Here is a 21956-nt window from a genome sequence, read left to right as displayed (position 1 = left end):
CATCTTATACAAAAAATTGCTTTCCTAAAATAAATGTAAAACAATAATAGTTCCCAAAATCTTCAGCTTTATGTAAGAAGGCCAGTGGGTGCTCCTTGTATAGAGAAATGTGATCTGAACGTATAGAAATTTTCTGAAACTAAGCATTGATATGGAAATTGTATGGAAATTGGAAAAGGCATTTTTCAAGTTTCGCTTTATTTAGAATTCAGCTGCATTTTTTTCAGTCAATCATTATTCATATAAATGAGCTTGCAGACCAGTCAGTGATCATGGGGTATAAAAGACTCTCCTAGGAGGATGCTTTCAGATGGGAAATGTGCAGCTTTCAAAAACTGCCTGATATTATTTTCAAGGAGTAATGAGAGAATAATACTAGAGGTTTGGCTGAACTCATATGTAAAAGATTTAAAAAAAAACAAACCAATAACTTTACATGACAACTTATGAAATTATAAAGTGGCAGACAAAAAATTTGTCATACATTTTCGGATTGAAATAACTTTTTCACCTTGTCGGGCACTTCTCATATTTAAAAATAATGCTCTGATGTAGTTTTTTTTTCTGTTTGTTCTACCTCAAACTGGGAAAATTCCAAAAACCTTTCTTAAAAAGACTACTGGACATATATAAGCTTTTTGGCAGGAAACAAAATTCATGAAATGAGGCTCAAAAATGGTTAACAACATAGTAACATAGTAGAGGACAGGGGATAGAAAAGAGCAATTGACCCAGTCTGTTGAATTGTCTTTTCCAATTTTCTACCACTTTGAACAGAGGAGCCTATACATTCCTAGATCTCTCCCATGTCTTACCTGGCCTCTCAACCCTGATCCCACCACTGCCCTCTACATCTGTCTCGGACATGATTATTGCTGGTAGGGTTATAACCATGGCTGCTCTGTGTAGGTTACCACAGCCTTCCTGGCGGCATAATGCAGCCATACCCCTAATGTTATGGTTTGAACCATGGCAACAATCCACAGGTTTCCTATCAGAAACAACATTATTTATTATTTATTTGTTGATTTTTATATACCAACATTCGTCGGAACATCTTTAAATATTTCTTCATTGAAAAGACGGAGGATACATGGAATGACCTACAAGGCAAGACAAGTAATGGAATTTGACAAAGCCTAGGAAAGGCACCTTACTTGTGAAGAACTGAAGGGAAAGTTGGAGATCATCTCTGATCTATGGCACTGCAATTTGACCCACTGGATGGGTCTTAAAGTCCTTATCTGCCATCATATTCTATGTTTCTATATAAACATTCTCAAACTAGGCACAGGACTGATATGAGTTGATTCAAATTTTTCAACTCCTATTTCTAAGTTTTTCAAACAGGAAATGCTTTGAAACAGGTTTTTTTTTAAACCAAGTAACACAGCAGATGATGACAGAAAAAAGTCCAATTAGTAAATCTACTCAGCCTAGTTATTCCTGTCCAAACTGCCAACGATATATCCTACCTGCCCGCCATAAAGAGTATCTTCCTGCAGGATTTCCTCTTTCTCCAAAACTGATTTTGTCATCGCCCTCCATTGCCCACCACTCTACTGTCTGAGCAAGCAAGATCCCCCCATTTCCAACTACAAGGTCCCACAATTATTCAAACAACCACTGACATCAGTGCAGCTGCTACCTTTACATCCTGCCCCCTAGGTCACTATGGGTTTCCCAGATGGCACCACCAACTTGCCACATCAATCTAGCCAACACAAGGAGTGCGTAGCTTGCCAGACAGACCTGACCATGTGAGACTTGCTATTCTGCTAGGACTTCTAGTTATTACTATAGGATCAATTCACCTAAAGTCCTAGGACAACATGGTCAGCCTTTATCAAGACTACAATTCTCTAGTGATATGATGTATTATGGAAAATAATGGCAGATTAGATGGGTCTTTGAGGTTATCTGTTGTCATGATCTGTGTTTACACTGTGGCCCAAGAAAACAATGAACAATATAAATGATCACTTAAAATATATGCATAGGTCACTAAAACTTACAACAAAGTACTACGGCATACCGTATAGGACTTTTGGTTAACACTATTGAAATGAAGCTTTACCAAATCTGTTCAAAATTTCACTGCAATATCTCTAATTAACATACATTTGAAATCTGAAAAAAGCTGTTAAGATCTCTCCAATAGTCTATCCAGCTATAGGGAGCAGACAGCCCAGAGATTGATAAACTACAACTACTGCATAAAATATGTGCTGTGACCTGCCATGCGGGAGATCTGACTTGAATTCTTGATCTCAGCTTCTGCTCCTCAAACTGGCTGGGGCTGTGATGATATGGAGGGAATTTCACTGATCTGTCAACAGCAATAACTAACAGCAGGAGTCAAGGCGCATGCCCAATAGGTTCTGGGATAGGGGGAGGCATGGTCTGTGGCACCTGGGTGAGAATTTTTGCAGCCATGGTTCAGCTAGATGGTAGGGAAAGGCATTGAGAGTTGGGAGCAAAATCCTGTGAGGTTGCAAATGAAAGTTCATTGTTCCATAGTCACAAGAAAAGGCCAGATCCCTGGATCCCATTAAACTAGACGCCCATAGAAACAGAAGTTTATGCCAGGTCTAAATACAAAAATAAAACGGTAGCTCTGTTTCAGGCTTTTCTTGTTTCAGTTGTTTCCCTTGCAATTAGGCCCTGCTATGCATACAACACAGATTAAAGTGTCTGGAACTGAGAACAGAAACCAACCTAGAAGGAAAATGGGCTGGAGGAGTACATAAGCAAGTGTTCAAACTAGACCTAAGGAGTCCTATTTAAAAAAATGGTTACACTCAGTTTTGCCGTGAAGATAACAGTTGAAGCAGCCATGAGCCCAGGACTCTCTCATCCAGTGACAAACGTACCATGCTAGAATCATTTGAGTAAGTCAATATTCTTTAAGGTGCACCTTTGTTGCTAGAAGATATTACACATCTAACATTAAGAAAATAATTTCCAACCAGGAGATACAATGTTCTTTTAGCTAAATTGTTTAAAATAAAATGTCTTCAACAAAGTTCTGGTGAGCAAACCAGTGGCAGCACATTGCATATCAAAGACTAGCTTCAATGTTCCTCCTATGCACAAACTGAAAACAAAACCTCTTAGGCCCTTTGGCCTCAGATTGTTTTTCTACCCATGAAGGCCAAAAAAGAACCAAACATTTTGGAGTGGTTTTTTATGGTCTTCAATGCATTAATCCAACTATTCAAACTGTTCTACACTGACATTAAACCAACTGCCTTTTTATCCATTTTGACCTCTAATCAACAGCGCTTGGTTTTTATATTCATAGTGAATATATTTCAATTAAAATTAACATGCAAGGAATTGTTCAATCAAGATTACATATGGATTTAAATATCTGTTTTTGTACCTGTCCCAGTTCAAACAGCAAACGTTGGAGACTGATGTTTATTATTTTATAAGAACTTTCTGGGCCTTACAGATATACCATTATAAAAAAAAATACTATGAGGCCCTGAAGACTCATTGCTTAGAATAGACTGTAAACCACTAAACCCGAGTTCAAACCCTGCTTTTGCCACAAGGCTTTGGGAAAATCACCTCACCTCCAGATACCTAATTTGATTGTAAGCTCTTTGGGGTAAGGAAAAATTACTTCTGTACATAATTTGCTGGAATGTGCCTTGCTAAGGTGTATTATAAATGCCAAAATCATCATCGAGGTATTGTGCTGTTTTTGCTCATGTTGGTTGAACAAAAAATATATATTACAACCTGCTATCAAGGTGAACATGAAAACCTCCAAATAGAGGAAGACGGTCCTACATGTGAAAACTGACCTGTGCCACAGTTTGCCAGTTTGTGGCGTCATCTTCACTGGGATGGATTCCGAAATTCCATCTCTTCTGGACTACATAAATCACAGGCTCAACTGAAATGTTGAATTTGGAAGACCACTTGATCTCCAGCTGTCCAGATTGCAGCTCACCGAAGCTCAGTTCTTTCCTGGGTTTCAGTGGGACACCTAGAACATCACACAGATTACACAATATGCATCTATACATATGTGAGGCAAGAGGCTAAGAGGAAAATGAGCAGCTGGATAGTATGAAATTAAAGGTCTGATGTCAATTTGTTAAACATTTCCGCTGGCAATTATGATTTCTAAAACAAGATGTTAAGAGCTCATACGTACAAAACAGGGGAAATATAACTGAGGTCCGATAGGATCTTCCTGATCAATTAGTAATTAGGTAATTTAGCAGATGTTTCTTTTAAGAGCAATACTACAGAAGTACAAATTGCATTTTAGGGTTTCAAACTGAGGGGGCTTTAAATACCTCCACATTTCTGGCTAAGCAACTAAAAGAATCAGAACTGTAAAGAAAATTCATATTACATTCTGAGAATTCAAACACTTTTTATAGTCCTCTTACCTTATCCATATTGGACATGACATCCGCTGTACTATTCACACACAAAATTACTGCCATGCAGCCTAAGCTTTAAGATTTTTTTTTTCACTTTTTTTTTTTTTTAGGGAAATTAAATGATTTTCAGCACAATATCTACTATTATCTTTCTCTTTTTAACCCCCCCCCCCAAATGGGAGGAACACAATACCCTGTTGTTAAAGATGCAAAAACATCAGGTGAGACCTCAACAATCCCCCATTTCCCAGGTCATCCTATAGGCCTCCATCTTTCAGCGCCCAGTGGACCTAATCTTCTAAAATGAGCATCAGGAACTTGCCAGCTCAAATGTCTGCATTTTAGAGACCCTCCTTAATTAGGATGTACCATAATCCAGCAATTTGCATGTTAAGAAAAATTCCATCTGAACTGCATTATTGGTCTCTGGGACTCACTTGATTGAAAGTAACTCAACCTCTCTGGGGTATGTAATTGTGAACAGCTGGATCTGCAGAGCAGAGAGAGCCAGAACATGATGCAAGGGCACTTCAGCCTGGTTTTGTACAACCAGCAGCAGCAATTTCTCATCGGATATATGGGCCCAATCATTTCTCAATGTGTTCTTTATTATGCAAGTGCCCAGCTATTTTCATCATTCTTCAACAAATTAGTCTTCTGAAATCCATACTGCTTGACTAAAAAATTCAAAGTGTATTTCTTTTATATGTGTGACACCAAGGTGCAGGAAAACGTTTACCATAAATATGGTTGGGGTATTTTTACTGTTTTATCTGATACATAGCTGTAATGTGCACTGGAGAGTTAATATTTTAGGATCAGGCAGAGGAATGCCGACTAGTGCCGCAAACGTGTCCAAAGGCAATAGTAATGCCATACTTATACATGAAAGCTTTTCCATTCTTTAATGCACAGTACAGTTCTCATTTAACCTTCCTGCAAATGAGTTCAAAATGCATTCCATATGAGTTCCAAATATGTATGCACAAATCAGTTTGATGCTCAGATAAAATGTATTTCTTTTTTCTTTTTTGTTTTGTTTGGGTTTTGTTTTTGTTTTTTTTAGGGGGAGGGGACTGTAGTTTCCTCTTACTCCTTTGGCCTGCCAGCTAAATCAGAGCCAGGGTTTGGATCTGACATGATGAGCCTTCATTCGCAACTACCTGGGAATTTTCCCCCTATTTTATATCTCCTCCCAACTTACTTTAGTCCAGTCTTTGGCTAGGGGTCACTACTGAGCAGGGGCTCCTTCTAGAACGCTGCAGTCATGGGCACTTAATCTGGCCACTAGATGTCACTGTTGCACAATGTCTTGGGCTCCTCCCCTCTCTCAACCCCACGCCTATGGCTGTGAGTGCTGCTTTCTCAGCATCCCCAGTCCATTCCTGCCCAGGAAGTTAAAAAGACCTGACCTGGGAATCAAACCCAGGTCTACAGGGCTAGAATGCATTCAAAACCTGTTTTCAGGAAAGTTAAATGGGAACCAGACTGTGAAGGACTTTGTATTCATAGTCGGGCTGATACAGTACAGCGTGCTCCGATGGAGCGCACTGTTAGACGGCATTTGGACACGCGTTTTGGACGTGCTAGCTTTACCCCTTATTCAGTAAGGGGTAATAGCACGTTCAGATGGAATTTTTCTTAACATGCAAATTGCTGGATTATGGTACATCCTAATTAAGGAGGGACTCTAAAATGCAGACATTTGAGCAGGCAAGTTCCTGATGCTCATTCTAGAAGATTAGGTCCACTGGTCGCTGAAAGATGGAGGCCTATAGGATGACCTGGGAAATGGGGGATTGTTGAGGTCTCACCTGATGTTTTTTGCATCTTTAACAACAGAGTATTGTGTTCCTCCCATTTGAGGGGGTGGGGTACCCTGCAATGTTGCAGTGTATTGGGAAGGGTGCAGGTTCCACTTTTTTGGATGCGCTAGCTTTACCCCTTATTCAGTAAGGGGTAATAGCGCATTCAAAATGTGCGTCCAACCCCCCCGAACCTAACAGCGTCCGCAACATGCAAATGCATGTTGATGGCCCTATTAGGTATTCCCACGCGATTCAGTAAGCAAAATGTGCAGACAAGCCGCACATTTTGCTTTCAGAAATTAGCACCTACCCAAAGGTAGGCGCTAATTTCTCCGGGCACTGGGAAAGTGCACAGAAAAGCAATAAAAACTGCTTTTCTGTGCACCCTCCCACTTAATATCATGGCGATATTAAGTCAGAGGTCCCGAATGTTTAAAAAAGTAAAAAATTAAAAAAAAATTTTTAAATGGGCCCGCGGCTGTCGGGTCGAAAACCGGACGCTCAATTTTGCCAGCGTCCGGTTTCTGAGCCCTTGGCTGTCAACAGGCTCGAGAACCGATGCCGGCAAAATTGAGTGTCGGCTGTCAAACCCGCTGACAGCCGCCGCTTCCGTCAAAAAAGAGGCGCTAGGGACGCGCTAGTGTCCCTAGTGCCTCTTTTTACCACCGGGCCTAATTTAAATAAATTAAGATACTGAATCGCACGCACAGGAGAGCGGGCAAATGCCCGCTCTCCCGCGTTTTTACTGTATCGGCCCGAGTGTTAGTAATTAAATTCTTATCTAGCAATTCAACACTGGGTATATTTGACTGAAGTGATGTCCTATCAAGGATGAAAGTGATGGCAGTTATAATTCATCATGATGTAAGTAACTTTGTGTGTCTTTTGGTTCAAAATGTATACATTAAAAAAAGCCATTTTACAATTTGATTCTCTTATCAAATCACTTAATATTAATCTCCATCACTCTTATCAACTAATTAATGATTTAGAAAGACTCTTCGGTGTGTAAGATTATTTTCTAGTAGTTAAATTCTGACAAAATTCATTTATTCTCTATTTATGCTTATGGTATTAATGCCTCCTAGTGCTCAGAAGGTCACTTATCCCTACCAGAAATAGAGAATCTGAATGCTTCAAAGTTTTCTTTTGGTATTTAAATTCTCCAGAAGAACTGATGAATTGAGTTTATCTGCTGAAAAGGTTTCAGAACATATAGAACAAGCCCCACTATGCTTTCTTAAACCAATAAGTCTTAGATTAGACTGAAACCAGTTTAAAAAATGTAAAATGAACTGGGGAAGTATTGGAGTAGTAACTATACTATATCTGGGAGCTGGGTAGTATTGGCAGTCCTGAAGCTCCCTCATGAAGCTCAAGGAAAAAGGGCATTATTCATTATTTGATGGTCACCCTTGGCCGTCTAGATACACAGCTTCCAAATTTTGGCAACCATGGGAGTCTGAGCAGTTTGGAAACTTTTTTCTGAATTTTGATTAAGTGGTAGAATATCAATCCTGAAGCATCTCCTCTGTCTACCTTCCTGCTCAGGTCAGCTCTTCCTTTCTTGAATCTAGCAGGGTAGACATTGGGCTCACAAATCAAGAATGTGTGGAAAAGGGAGGGGTTGTTAGAAAGTTTGAAGGCTATAAGTCATATTTTCAAAAGAGTTTTGAAACAGAAAGTCAGTAACCAGGGCCGGTGCAAGGGGATTGGGTACCCTAGGCACTTTCAACCTTGCGCCGCCTCCAGCCGCAGCCCCGACTCCTCCTCTCCCCCCAAAAGAAAACTTACAAAATACCTGGTGGTCCAGGTGGGGGCCCAGGAGCAATCTGCCGCTCCCGGGGCCTCGGCTGCCACTAACCAAAATGGTGCCGGTGGCCTTTAGCCCCTACCACGTGACAGGGGCTACCGTGCCATTGGTTGGCCCCTGTCACATGGCCCACACCCAGGAATATGGGCTGTGTAGACATGTGAGCCAAATTTGGTGCGCACATCTGCATGCAAATGCCGCTTCTTCCACATAAATCAAGGGATTTTAAAGGGGTGCGCACTGACGCTATTCCCAATTTTACCACTTCGTCCCTAGTTCACCCAGTTAAGAGAGAGGTCCTCCAAACCCCTCTAGTTTAATAGCCTTCACTCCCCCCAGTTAGTCCCGACCCTTAAAACCCCACAGATCTGCCTAGTTTTCTTTATTTTTTAATTTACACATCCTCCATAGCAGAAGTAAAGTTACAAAGCAGGGGGCCTGGGCACATGCCAGATCATGTAAGTATTTACATGCACATCTCAGGTTCATGCCTTGAAATCCCCATGCCCCACCCATGCCCTGCCCAGACCACACCCACCCCGCCCCATTTTGAAAACTTTGGGAGATGTGCATATCTACTTCAGCAGTTTTTAAAATCCACTCGGTACACGCGAGCCTGACATATTCATGCATCCCCTAATTAATGCATGCATTGGGCTTTTAAAATTCACCTTATATTGTATACAACTTCGTAGCTCTACAACATTCTTAGGCAGAAATAGAGCATATCATGCATCCATCGAAAGCTAAAAGGAACTATATATCATCTATTCCTTTTATTCTTTGCCTGTTATTCCCAAAGATATTCTTAGCTGCTGACAAAAGCTCCCAAAAGGATTTCAATAAAGCAGCTTTTTCTATGATCTGTGAAAAGATATTCCAATATATTTTGCTTGGGAGAGTTTGCTTAAGTTTACATGAAGGAATTGGTGACTTGAAGGCCTGATTCACCTAAGTTTTTTTCCCCCCCCCACAGAAGAATGGAAGAAAAGCCTTAAAGAATTAGGCCTTACGTATCAGTAGACATTCCCTAGGCCAATATAATCTGACAGATGTTAAATTTCAACAGGGTCATTAAAATCTAAGTATTTCCTTTAATCCATCATGTTAAAAAAAAAGACCAACCAATTAAATTTAAACTGTAAAGCAGACTGTGCTGACTGATTCCACCCATCTCATAAAGATGGATGGGGGCATCAAAGTGATGTCAGTTTTTATGGATGTTCTGAATGGAATAGCCGTTCACAACTCTAAAACTGACTTCTTTAATGAAATGCAGTTATTTTAGTCTTCTCTGGTGATAAAGAATGTAATGCAAATATTAATTTCAACTTCAAAAGCCTATAACATGCTTTTCAAATGTGCTAGTGCTATCTTTAATCATTTTAACTACCCAGAGTTCAAAGGTTCTTTAATACTATTTAAAGCTTCATTATTTATTATTTACCTACATTTTTATTTCAATCATCTTATACTGGTTCTAAGCAGTGTACAATATTATATCTTCCAGAACTTTATAGAATATCAATATCTATAAAATTAAAAGTTAACATCACATAACTAACAATTAACATCAGACAATATTTTCTCCGCAGCCCGAGTAGAGCACTATCTTTATTATTAGTTTTGTAATAATGTTTCTTTACCAATATGTCAATAATAATTACACAGAACTAGAAGGGATTCAAAGGAAGAGTAAAACAAGCTTTAAAGCAGAAGGACATATTAGCTAGAATCTTGAAAACATCTTTGCCTATTTATTAAAACTACTATTTACAAATTAGGTCTTATTCTTATCTTTCCTTTTATTCTGAGCACTTCTTGGAATAAAAAAAACCCCATACTTTTATCATGACCACACCACCTATTTTTAAAACACTTTGACACTTGATCTACTTTTGAGGAGAGAGAGAGAGAGAGCACCAACTATAAGGCCCTCATACTAGGTAGGTATTTATACCTCTATAATAGGCCCACCTAGCTACTGGAGGTGAGTTTTAGGTATTAATGTAGGGGTTAGGGTACAAGAGTGCAACGTATGAACAGAACAGTGCACTCTTGTGAAGATTTGATGACCTTTGGAGTGAGGAAACTCATACAAAGATGAGATTTGTGCAATGTTCTCTCAACCTACTTGATGTAATCGAGTCAAGTCCATCAAGCTAGGCTCTCTCTTTCTATCTCTCTCTCTCTCCCCCCTAGCAGCTTAAAATACTGAAAATGCTATTTGCGAAAAAGCCATATCGCACAGCTTAACACAAATGAAAAAGGTGTAGTTAAAACTGTGCGATATGGCTTCACAAATTGCGAAGCCAGCCCACTTGGCCAGAAATCCTGCCCCAAACTCCTCCCCTTTTCTTAATTTGCATCATGCCATGCGTTATGGTGTTTTCACATGCGTTAAATGTGCTTTTCGCATGCAAACATGCCTTAACGCTTGCGAAAATGCCATATAGCACTTTGATAAATGATCCCCTAAGTTAGCTGGATAAGTAGGCTCCTCCCTTGAATGCCCAAATCTCGCCCACAACTTCTCCAGGTAACTAATTAGCTAAATAAGCACTTATCTGGCTAAGTGGCAACTGCTGAATGGGACCAGATATTCAGCTGCCGTCCATACTTATCCTGCTAAGCAGTGCTAAATATTGGCCTCCAGATGTTTCTCAGTATTCATGCATTACCTTTATCAGTATAATTCCTACCTACAGCTAGAAATAAAAGATCAACACAGACGGATTCGTATTTACTTGACTTCAAAAAAGTAGGTATGGATAAACAATTAGAGTCCCCTCTAACACTAATTTCCCTTCAGAAATGACATAAAACATCTCAGTATTTAGCTGTGGACATTATAATCATTATCCCCTTCTCTTTAATCAATATTTTTCATTACAAACCTCATTTGGTAGTCCAGATTTGCCATAGGTAACCCCTGTCTCTCTTTATCACTGTCACTCATAAAAATATATGTGTGTATGTGTATGTGTTTGTGTGTGAATAGAATACACACACATACACAATAATCGTTGGATTGAAAGAGGTCTGTTGAGTCCAGCCTTCTCCCAGTTGCCTAACAGCTGACACTGTAGGGCAATCCAGGAAAATGTGAATAAAACAAACCTTTTTTTGTAGGACAAAAATGTGATATCTTGATTTCTGGAAAGCCAGCAAGACAGTTTTGAAAGTTGCCACAGAACTTTCCAAGCCTTGCCACAGAAATAAACATAAAAATAAAAATAACAGGAATCAGAAATATATGTACTACATCTGTGCACTAGTGTGAAATCTATGCCTTTTGGTATTTTCTACTTAGCTTCAGGATGTGATTGCTTCCTAGTACTTAATTGCAAGGGCTGTTCTATGATTTATCAGGAGCAAATATGTATTTATTTATTTGATATTTTAACTCACCTATCAGTAATTCCTAGTTAAATATATATAGTCATAAATATATTTTTGCAGGACTACCTGTCAGAACATCTTCACTTAGGAGGTAATTTTCGAAGGCGTTACCTAAGTAAATGTAACATGCTATCGTAGCAATTTTCAAAAACCCACTTACTCGCGCAAAGTGCATTTACACAAATAAATCCCAGTTGTAAGCGTGTAAATGCTTTTTTTTTTTTAAATCTGGCCCATGGGGTTTTCATTCCATAAGGTCCTAAGGGGAAAATCCAAGGATTCATTCAGAAAAAAAAAGAATCTGGCTGCTTCAGACCAGAAGCCACCATACATCTGATTATTTTGCCAGATGATATGAGTTTCGCAGAACTGGATTTCCAATGCTTAGGATTCTAACTGTCCCTGGGAGTTCTTGTAAATAAAATGCAAGATTAGTGCAGCAAGGGGTGGCAGAATAAATATAATTTCTGATCAATGAACTGTCAGTGAGATGATGCATGCTACTACTGAGTTGTTTTTAATTGGAAAGATTATATGGATAGCTGTCATTTACTCTTCTGTGTTGATTATCTCCCACTTCATGCATGAATGTAATGTATCCTCTTCCCACCACTACACACGTTCACATTTTAAGAATCCTATGTTATGGAAATTTACCCAGCTTTCTTGAGGACTCTTACTTAAAGTATTTCTCTCCAGAACTTCTATTAGTTTCTTTTATTTCCACTATAGATTTATGGTAAATAATGTCATGCGTATTTTCTTTAGGAAATTCCCCATAGCTTTTTATGGCCAACCTGTGAGAATCTATCCTGATTTAGCTCAGGTAACACAATTACGGAGAAGAGAGTTCCTTTCCCTTAGACAGGAGATTACCTCTTTAGGTTATTCCTTTACTTTACGCTACCCCTATAAATGCATTATTAAGAGGGGCAGCGAATATTTTATCTTTATTTCACCTGAGCAATTACGGCCCTTTATTGAAGCCCATAGGCCAATTACCTCTTCCCCTGCAGTCTAAGTGAAGGTGTAATAAATAAATATTATGCTGGTTTTGGTATGCTATGTTACTGCTTTTTCTTATTTTATTTTTCTTGCTTTTTATCTCCCTTTGATTGCATTCCCCCCCCCCTTTTATTTCTGTATAATGAATCAGATTGTATAATCTTAAATTATAATGTCTTTCTTTTTCCTAGCTCAATGTTCTTTCTTCCTTGAATAAGGATTTGTTGCGCTCGGTGGACAGGAGCGCAACAAGCGTGGGATGAGATGTGTGCCCCTGCGGTAAGACTATCCCTCTGGGTGGACATGAGGAATCTGGAGGGCCGGAGCCTCCACCGGACCTGCATGCCCCGGAAAGACCACCAATGCTATGGTGGTCTCTGAACTCCGACCGTTCCCAGCCCTTTTGGACCTGCCGCAGGGAGCAGCAGAGGCGGCAAGCTGGACAGAAGTCAGGTTAGCTGAAGGCCTTGGAAAAGACGAGGCAAGACCTTGGAACCTGGGACAGACGAGACGAGGTCTTGGAACATGGAACAGACGAGATGAGGTCTTGGAACAGACGAAATGGGCGTGCACAGTCCCTCAGGTGCCCTACACAGCCCGTAGGCTGGTCCCAGACCATGAGGGGAGCGGGCATGCTCAGGACAAAACACGAAGAATGAGCAATCCCTAGGATCCTCTGAGGTCGGAACAGGAGAACTTGAGGGTCAGAGCCTCAACAATAAAAACAGGAACTTCCAGAGGCATGGGTTACTCAGAACCTGGGTCATCAGGACCGGAACATCAGGAGCGGAACATCAGGATACTGCAGATAACATCATCAGGATACGAAGACATCAAGGAAGCCAGGAAGGAACAAGACAGAGAAGTCCTAGGGAGGACTGATCCCTTGCCAAGGCGAAGACAGACTGAGCAAAGAGTCCTTTTGTAGGCTGAAGAGGCAACTCCCTGGGAGGAGTTCCATAAGGGCCACACCTGTGCTGGCCCTTTAAATCAGGGAAGAAGCCACGGGCCCGCCCCTAAGAGGAAAGGGGCAGGACCCTGAAAGGCGGCCATGTAGCCACTGTGCAGAGGAGAGCAGGAGGAGATGGAGCAGGCCTTAGGGCAGGCCTGACGAGGAGCAGCGGCATCCAGCCGCATCTAGGAGGCAGAGGAGCGGCTACCTGCCACAGGAAACATCGTGGATGTGGCTTCCATGCCGCAGAGGTGAATGGCGGCATCGGCGGCTCCCAGGGTGCAAGGGAAGGTCTGGCACGGCTCCTGCCATGCCGACAAGATGGCGGCCGGGCCGCAGGGTTCCGGCATCGGCGGCTCAGGCGAGGCCCCAGCTTCAGCTGTGGCCTCCCCGGAAAAGGTAAGAGGCGGCTCATGGCTCCAGCCACGGGCCGAATCGCAACAGGATTATAAAGTATCCAATTGTTATTTCTGTGTGCAAACATTTATTCTGTGTTTGTTTATTTGAAAATTGATAAATAAAGAATTCAAAAAAAAAAGAATCCTATGTTAGTAAAATTGCTAATTATGGATTATTTGAAGTTTCCAAAGTGCACATGGCAACTAGTGATAGTCAAGCTGAAGCGTTCCCAAACTGTGTTCACTGTAAGTTGCTATGCTTGAATATTTTTTAAAGATACTAAAGAGCTGCCAAGTTACCCAATTCCAGGAGTAAGATTTTAATTTATATTCTGAGGCAGTGTGCTATTTGTAATCTCTAATTCTATCTATTGAAATGAATGCAGGACTTCCATAATGCATCAGGATAGGATAGTTGAAATCCAGGACTGGCGTAAAACCTCACTCCTGGAAGTAGATAAGCTGGCAGCTCTGGATACTCCCTTGCAATTGTCATGAGACTCTGGGAGCAGCCATTTAGAGAAGGGTTGCAAACTGCATCACATACAATATCTGATCAGTTCATTCTGTGTGTGATACTAATTATGATATCATTGTCAATGTGCGGAGTTCTTGGGCTCCCAATTGGCGATATTGTAATTTCTAAGGTCACACCCTTTAGTGTGCCTTGAATGGAGTGATCTAAAAGGTGAAGAGAGACGCCCTGTAGGAGAGAGAGAGTCTCTTCTGAAAGAAAGACAGGTTAGAATCTCTCCCTTCTCTAAGACTAAAGTACCAATTCCTGGAGACTAGTAAGGGGAGAAACTCCTCTGTGTAGAAACAAGGTGTCTCCACAAGGTCTGCAGAAGACCTAGACACTCAGCAGACTGCTGAAAATCCAGGCAGTGAAGGTGGGACTTCCCTAACCACAAAGTCACTACCTATCGGGTACAATGACTGAAGAAAATGCATCATCTCTAGCCTGCAGCGTGAGAAATATTCAGAGAAAGGATCTCATGATATTAGAAATTTTCAGGGGAGTAAGGAGGGAAAGAACCAGTTATTTGGGGATTGCCTTAAGTACAGAGAACACTAGTGTTATGTCCCAAATCTTGGAGGCATATGTTTCTGGACAGAGATGGCCCTGAATCCAGGAGTGCTCTGCGGTGAGGCGCAAAGTAATTCTACACCCCTCAGACGTGTAACCAATTGAAATGGAGTGTTTGAATGCCATTCGTGTTAAATGTACTGCCTGAGATTATTTCTACTGGGAACGTTTATTTTGGGTAAAGCCTTTTCTTTGAAACACCAGCTTTGTGAGGAGTGTGGTGACTGGACATTGAATATCTTTGTTCCCCAGGTAAATACCAGAAGAGTCCTGAAGTTATCTTTTCCCTTTCGGGAACGAATCCCCACCGCCACCACCACCAATTCCACTACCTTCCTAGAGAGAAAGGGGAGGGACCTTTCATATATCCAATCGGTATGATGTACTTTATGATACCATATAAATGATGACTGCTTTAAGTATTGCAGAGAAAACGGTCATTCAATCTACACAATAATTTACCAGTAATGTTTCATTCATTTCAGAACTGCTACTTGCTAGGGGCACATTGGAAAACACTGCACACTACAGCATGGACACCACTTTGAACATTTTCTTCTGTAAACTACCGGACTCAGTTCTCTTCTCTGTGTCAATTGAAGGTAGGCACATTTGCTATGGTCCACCATATGAGCACAATGTAGCCAACATCTTAATTCTGTGGTTCTGCAGAAGCAGAAAAGGAACTTGCAGGGTTAGGTTTTGTTAAATGTCTTGTACATTCTGTTCCTGTTATTATGGCTCCATCTCACTCTTCCTTCCCTTAAACAAGCAGATCTCTGTGCTTGTCATAGCTCTGTTGCAGGCTAAAAGATTTGGCTAGCTCAGTGCCTATTAATAATCCCTACCTTTGTAAAGATTTCTGGGTATTTGGCAAGTATGTCCACATCCATTGGAACAACACTTCTTCACCCCTGAGCATTCACCATCTGCTTCACAGCTCTCTACGCAGGCAGCTGCAAAACCACTGGCCTTCTCCGCCGCTGGACAGTCTCCTTGCTTCACGGACAGGACGGACTGGAGAAACTCACAGCTTGTTAGGCATTCATAGTGCTTCTTAGGAAAAAGCGGCTGGGGGAGGAGAGAAAGGCAAGAATCAGGCACAGCCTTAAACATTAACTAAGGTGCTGTATGATTTCCAAGACAGTAAAAGCATGGCCACTCAACTGTTGTAACAATGCTATCAAACCTAGCTTGGAGGTGCACATTTAGGACTTCACTTAGCAGAGAAAAGAGCTAAAGAAGAGATGTCAGGAATCCCCCAAAGGCAGCTTGCTTTCTTTTGAGAAAAGACTGTATGTTTACCTTCTGGCTACTTAATACAAGTTGCTTGTGACATTAAATAATGTAGGAGTCATTCCCATACAGGAAAACAGCTCCCTAATGTATATTAATGGGCTTTTTGTTTGGAACAGTTCTTAATATTTTATGCTGTACATTTCTCCTTCAGCAAAATAAATTTACTAGGAATTCTTTGTTCCTGAAATTGGGAGTTACCAATGCAGTATCTTTTTATTAATGACTTCTGCTTATTTAGAACTTACTATCCAAATACTATTTCATGCTCCTTAAAAACATGGGCAAAGAAGATGTGGCCTAGGGCAGTAGTTCTCAACCCAGTCCTTAATACGCACCAAACCAGACTTCTAGGAGTGTCCCAAGGACTGGGTTGAGAATCACTGCTTTAGTGGGTACAGCACTGCTTTATGATTCCCCTATGAGGAAAGACTAAAGAGGTTAGGACTTTTCAGCTTGGAGAAGAGACGACTGAGGGAGGATATGATAGAGATGTTTAAAATCATGAGAGGTCTAGAACGGGTAGATGTGAATCGGTTATTTACTCTTTCGGATAATAGAAAGACTAGGGGGCACTCCATGAAGTTAGCATGTGGCACATTTAAAACTAATCAGAGAAAGTTCTTTTTTACTCAACGCACAATTAAACTCTGGAATTTGTTGCCAGAGGATGTGGTTAGTGCAGTTAGTATAGCGGTGTTTAAAAAAGGATTGGATAAGTTCTTGGAGGAGAAGTCCATTACCTGCTATTAAGTTCACCTAGAGGCAGATTTTATAAATGTGCGCAAGCGCGTACTTTTGTTCGCGCACCAGGCGATAATGGTGCGATAACATAGAACAAAAATAATGTTATTTTTGCTCTATGTTGACCCATTAAGGTTTAAGGTTACAATGTATAAATAGTAAGACACCCCTGTCATACTATTACACCTGTTATAATGTGAACCGATGTGATGTACTCCAACGAATGTCGGTATATAAAAGTAAATAAATAAATAAATAAATAAATAACAGGTTTCAAAGACACTAAAGGTCAGACTGTGCACTACTAATTTAAGCCTGGATTTTCAAAGGCCCGCACATGTAAAAACAGACTTTACGCGTGTGGCCGGGCTTGCATATGCTGTACGCATTTTAAAACTGGCCCGGCCACGCACGTAAAGCCTAGGATGTGCACAAGTGCCAGGCCATGAATAAGGGGCGGGCCAGGGGCAGGGTCTGGACTTTGAAATCCAACGCATGTGCGTGCAGCCATCAAATTTTATAACATGCATGCGCCGAGAACCACATGCACATGGACGGCCACACACTCCTTTTAAAAGCGACCCCTTAGTGCAGGTAAATAAAACATGTGCTAGATCATTTGAACATGGACACTTTAAAACAATGTGCCCAAGTATTCACATTATGTAAACAGGAGGATAAAGAGTTGATTAGTAATTTATCTCCCAATTTACAAAAGCACACTGCCAAAAAAAGAAGATCCTGTGGGATGATTACTGTGGGAAATTTTGCTCCTGGGGCAGGCTTGCATTAGAGATTCCCAACTTATGCTAAGCACTTCCTGGAAAGGTTAATGAAGTTGAGAATGGTGGGGGATGGGAAGGCAGGTCCTTGCCCCCTCTTGTGCAAATTCTTTCTCCCCCTGTATGAAGAACTTGCACTATGGAAAGCCTCTACAAACCAAACATGACCCCCTTCCAAGTTCCCCCAATAGTCTCTCCTCTCCAGGCACTCCATCTTCCACTAACCCCCTTCCACTAACCCCCTCCTCCCCAGCCAACAGTAAAAGAGCTTTATACCTATCTCCGAATGGCTTTCTGAATCCTCAGTGCTGCTCTCCATAGCTTCGTGTTTTGACCTATGCCCAGTAAAGTTCAAGGCACAAAGCTAAAACAGAAACAGTAGCATTGAGAATCTAGGCGGCAAACTGGCAGGAGACAGGCATGAGGCTTCCTTCATGCCTGCTGGGAGGAGGGTTATCAGAAGGGCAGGGCCAGGCGAGGTGGGGGGAGCGGTCTTCAGTGGGAAGGCCAAGATTGGGACTTCCCAGGAGGCTGGTTGATCGGGTTTTTCTGAAGAAAGGATGATCTCAGAGGAGGAGACAAGGATCCAGGGCTCCTGACAGACTGTGGCAGTGCTGAAATGACTGCAATCACTGTATTGCAGCTATTTTAGTGCTGCCAAAAGCTGCATACAATTAGCTTAGTGCATTGCATGATAAAACCCATTTCATCACCGATGCCAAATTTAGAAATAAACTTATGCTAACCTTCCAGAACGTATGGGATTATAAATGACTGATATAGGCAGTAGTAGCTTAGCTGCCCTCTTAATCCATGTAAATTCACAGAAATAAAGGTTAACAAATAAAAGCAAAAACAAAATGATATTATATATATATATATATATATATATATATATATATATATATAGTGATACCTTTTTATTGAACTAACGATGCATTTCGTAATATAGGCAGGCAAGGGATAAAGGAACAGTGAGATATAACAAATTGGAGCTTGTCAAAGCAAAGCATAATTAGGTAAATTGACTTGCTGAATGTCACACTGAGAATCTTTCAGAGCCAGGCTTCCAAGTGACATCTTCTTTATAGCCAAGGCAAATTTCATTGCTGCAACCATTTACAAACACTGCAAATGACTTATCACTTAAAGAGCGAAAACTGTTTAATGCATGGAGGTTTCAAAGCTCCTTTTCTTCTTTAATCTCCCCAAATTCATTTACTGTTTTAGAATATGAATAATGCCTTGCTCACGGATAGATGGATCAAATACACTCAGGATTATAAAGCACCAGAACTTTTACATTGCCACTGCAATTACTTTTTCAGTTATTGCTGCATGCAATGCCCTTGAAATGATTTTACCACAGCCAAGCCAACAGTGGGAGGTGAAAGGGGAGAGCAGCGTGTGAAGTGATCCACTCTAATATAATGATTTCTTTGCAAGAGCAACAAAAAAAGAAAAATACCAAATCCTAAAAATTACCACCTATTTACCATATTTATATATATATATATATATATACACACACACACACAAACAGTTCTCATATATTTACATACCCCTGGCATAATTTGAAAGATGTATAGCATTTTAAGAAAGCAGGCGTGATCAAATAAAATGTTATGCCCGTCGGTCTCCGTTGCTCATCTCTTGCTTCCCTGCTTTGATTTCGTTGGGTGAACTGGCCATCTCCGCCAGCTATCGCCGGCCTGCTTGCTCCTGTTCCCGGGCCTCCCTGGTCGGTGTGGATGCTGCCGACCGCCATCTTGCCCTGGAGTTCCTTAGGCGCACTTGCACGCTCTCGGGCCAGTCTTAAGCACGTCATGGTGGGAACCTCGGGGGTGTCCCCCGGATGATGTCAATCTTCATGGACTCTTAAGCCAGCTGGCCCTGTCTGCCTATGACTTGGCAATGAGTTCCCTCATTGCTGAATCCACTTCGCTCACTATGGACTTCCGTTCCAGCTCCTGCTTCTTCGGCGTGAGACGTCCTGGGTACCCGCTCCTCGGGGGTCCTCCCTCGTCTCTGGCTATCCGCTCCTCGGAGGGCCTTACGCTTTGGACTGCATCCTGCCCTGTTCCCCGGGGCTTTATCTAGAACCATTGCTACTGTGAGTACTCCATCTGTGGACCACTACTGTATCATCTCTAGTGAGGAACCCTCATCTGTGTACCCTGCTCTGCAGACCTGCTGTTTCATCTTTACTGAGGAACCCTCATCGGTATACTCTGCTCCGTGGACCACTACCGTATCATCTCTACTGAGGAACCCTTGTTGGTGTACCCCGCTCCGCGGACCACTACCATATCATCTCTACTGAGGAGCCTCATCGGTGTACCCCGCTCTGTGGACCATTGCCATATCATCTCTACTGAGGTATCCTCCTTGAGTATTCCCCACTTAACAGACTCTGTGGCACCCCCGTGCCTGTGTGATGTTCTCCTGCACTCCCCATTCCACAGGCAGTGCCACTCTACTTCTTTAAGACTCTAGTTATCTGTGCCAGATATCAGCTGAGACCTCGCCTCCCTACAGTGAGGCTCATAGGGCTCCTCCCTGTGGGTGGTACCATCTCTCACCTCGGCCCAGGGTCCACATACCTACATATCCTAACACAAAACACGTCTGTTACTTATCATGTGTTTCAAATTACATTATTTTATGCATCACAGAATAGTACAATCATTAAACAAGCCATAGCAATAAAGGAAATAATAAAGTAAGCAAGCAAACGAGGTCTCCCTATTCATTGAAAGCATCACCCTGAAATGTATGTTTAATATTTCAAATAACTGTGTGCTGCAGAAAAAATGGCATTTTCATGGGTGCTCAGGCACTGAGATTGGTGCTCAGCTGGGTGCGAATCTGGATGCTCGGGCGCCCAGAAAGGCGCCTACCTAAGCACAAATCTAGCCAGAACAGCCTGATCCTCATGATCCCTCCTCCGGATCCTCTCTCTCCTGTCACCTGCCAAACCTTCTGCTGCTGTCATCCATTGGCAAAGCTGCAGGATATACCACAGCATCAGGAATAGCTGGACACAATCAGAAATCTCCATCATCAACACACGAACACACAACCACACCACACCAATGTATGTAAGCAATGGAATAAAATAGTCCCTGAGACAGTGCTGTCACTTAACTCATGCCCTCACCATGGCGGTAAAAAATCCCGCATTAAAAAACCCACACTAGCATTAGCACAGCTCCATGCATTGCCCGTGATTAGATAATCGCCTCCTTTGCATGCTATTAGCATGCACCCTCACAGAAAAAAACCGCAGGTCAGTAAGCGTGTTCGTATGTGCTTTTTCCCTGTGAATAAAACCCTTATTATATCCCCGTTGTTATGATATCGAGGTGTTTGGTGGATTCTCAGGGGCAACAGTGATGTTATCTCCTATGGGGAGGAGCCCCGTAGGGAGACTGATGCACCGGGCTAGACTCAGTAGCACAAACACAGAGATGGTTTCTTTTATTGTACAGCTAGGATGACCACCAGAGGTGGCAGTAGAGAGCAGGTTAGCTGGTAGCAGTCTGTAATCCTTGGCGAGGGAGACCCGTCCCACATTAGTGGTGTAAGTCCCGAAGCAGATGTCCAAAAAGGCACTGTAGGAGAGACAAACTGGCAGATGTTAAACACAGTCCCGTAGCTGAGTAGAGAGAATCCCAATGAGCAGTAGAGAGGATAGGTGTTAGCAGTTCATGGTCCTCGGCAGAAGAGACCCGTTCCACAATGGAGTTGTGTAGGGCCCAATGCAGAGAGGTAGCGAGGAGCTGATGAGAGACAGACTGGTAGAAGCTGACGCCATACTCCCGAGGCTGGTGGAGAAAGCTGAGAAAGGTGAGGCATGTTGGGCGAAGTCGTCTGAGCCTGACGGATGCAACACCCCTATAGGACTTTGCACGGGGAATGAGTGGGAAAACGCACGCACATGCACATACGAACCAGCGGCAGCTTCAGTGCAACTTATTACATCAGCCCCATTAAGCATAACCGAGGTGTTTTGTCTGATCACTCATGTTTTTTTTAAATGCTACACATCTTACAAATTCTGCCAGGGGTAAACTTATGAGTACAACTGTATAACCTAACTAAATAGATTTAGATATACATATAGATACATATGTTATATGTCTTGAGATATATTTGTCCTGCAGGCTTCACTTCTGTACCCATTTGAACTTTATTTTTCAGTAAGTTGCTATATGAGCAGCTTTTTTTTTTTCACTTGTCATTAGAGCTCTAAATTTAGCT

The 21956-nt window shown here is 41.8% G+C and overlaps 1 protein-coding gene across 1 annotated transcript in view; it reads right to left on the bottom strand.

The window, feature by feature from the left end:
* ANOS1 (anosmin 1) overlaps positions 1–21956 on the bottom strand; it is a 464829-nt gene that overhangs the window by 171970 nt on the left and 270903 nt on the right. The window contains exons 4-5 of the mRNA XM_029604378.1: positions 15720–15942; positions 3816–4000 (exon numbers count right to left, since the gene is read on the bottom strand). Of these exons, the coding sequence (XP_029460238.1) occupies positions 3816–4000; positions 15720–15942 (408 nt within the window). The remainder of the gene's footprint in view (positions 1–3815; positions 4001–15719; positions 15943–21956) is intronic.

This window comes from Rhinatrema bivittatum, chromosome 5 (assembly GCF_901001135.1).
Source record: "Rhinatrema bivittatum chromosome 5, aRhiBiv1.1, whole genome shotgun sequence".
NCBI classification, from domain to species: Eukaryota; Metazoa; Chordata; class Amphibia; order Gymnophiona; family Rhinatrematidae; genus Rhinatrema; species Rhinatrema bivittatum.
Note: the sequence above shows the minus strand (reverse complement) of the source record. Positions and strands in the feature narration are given on the sequence as shown.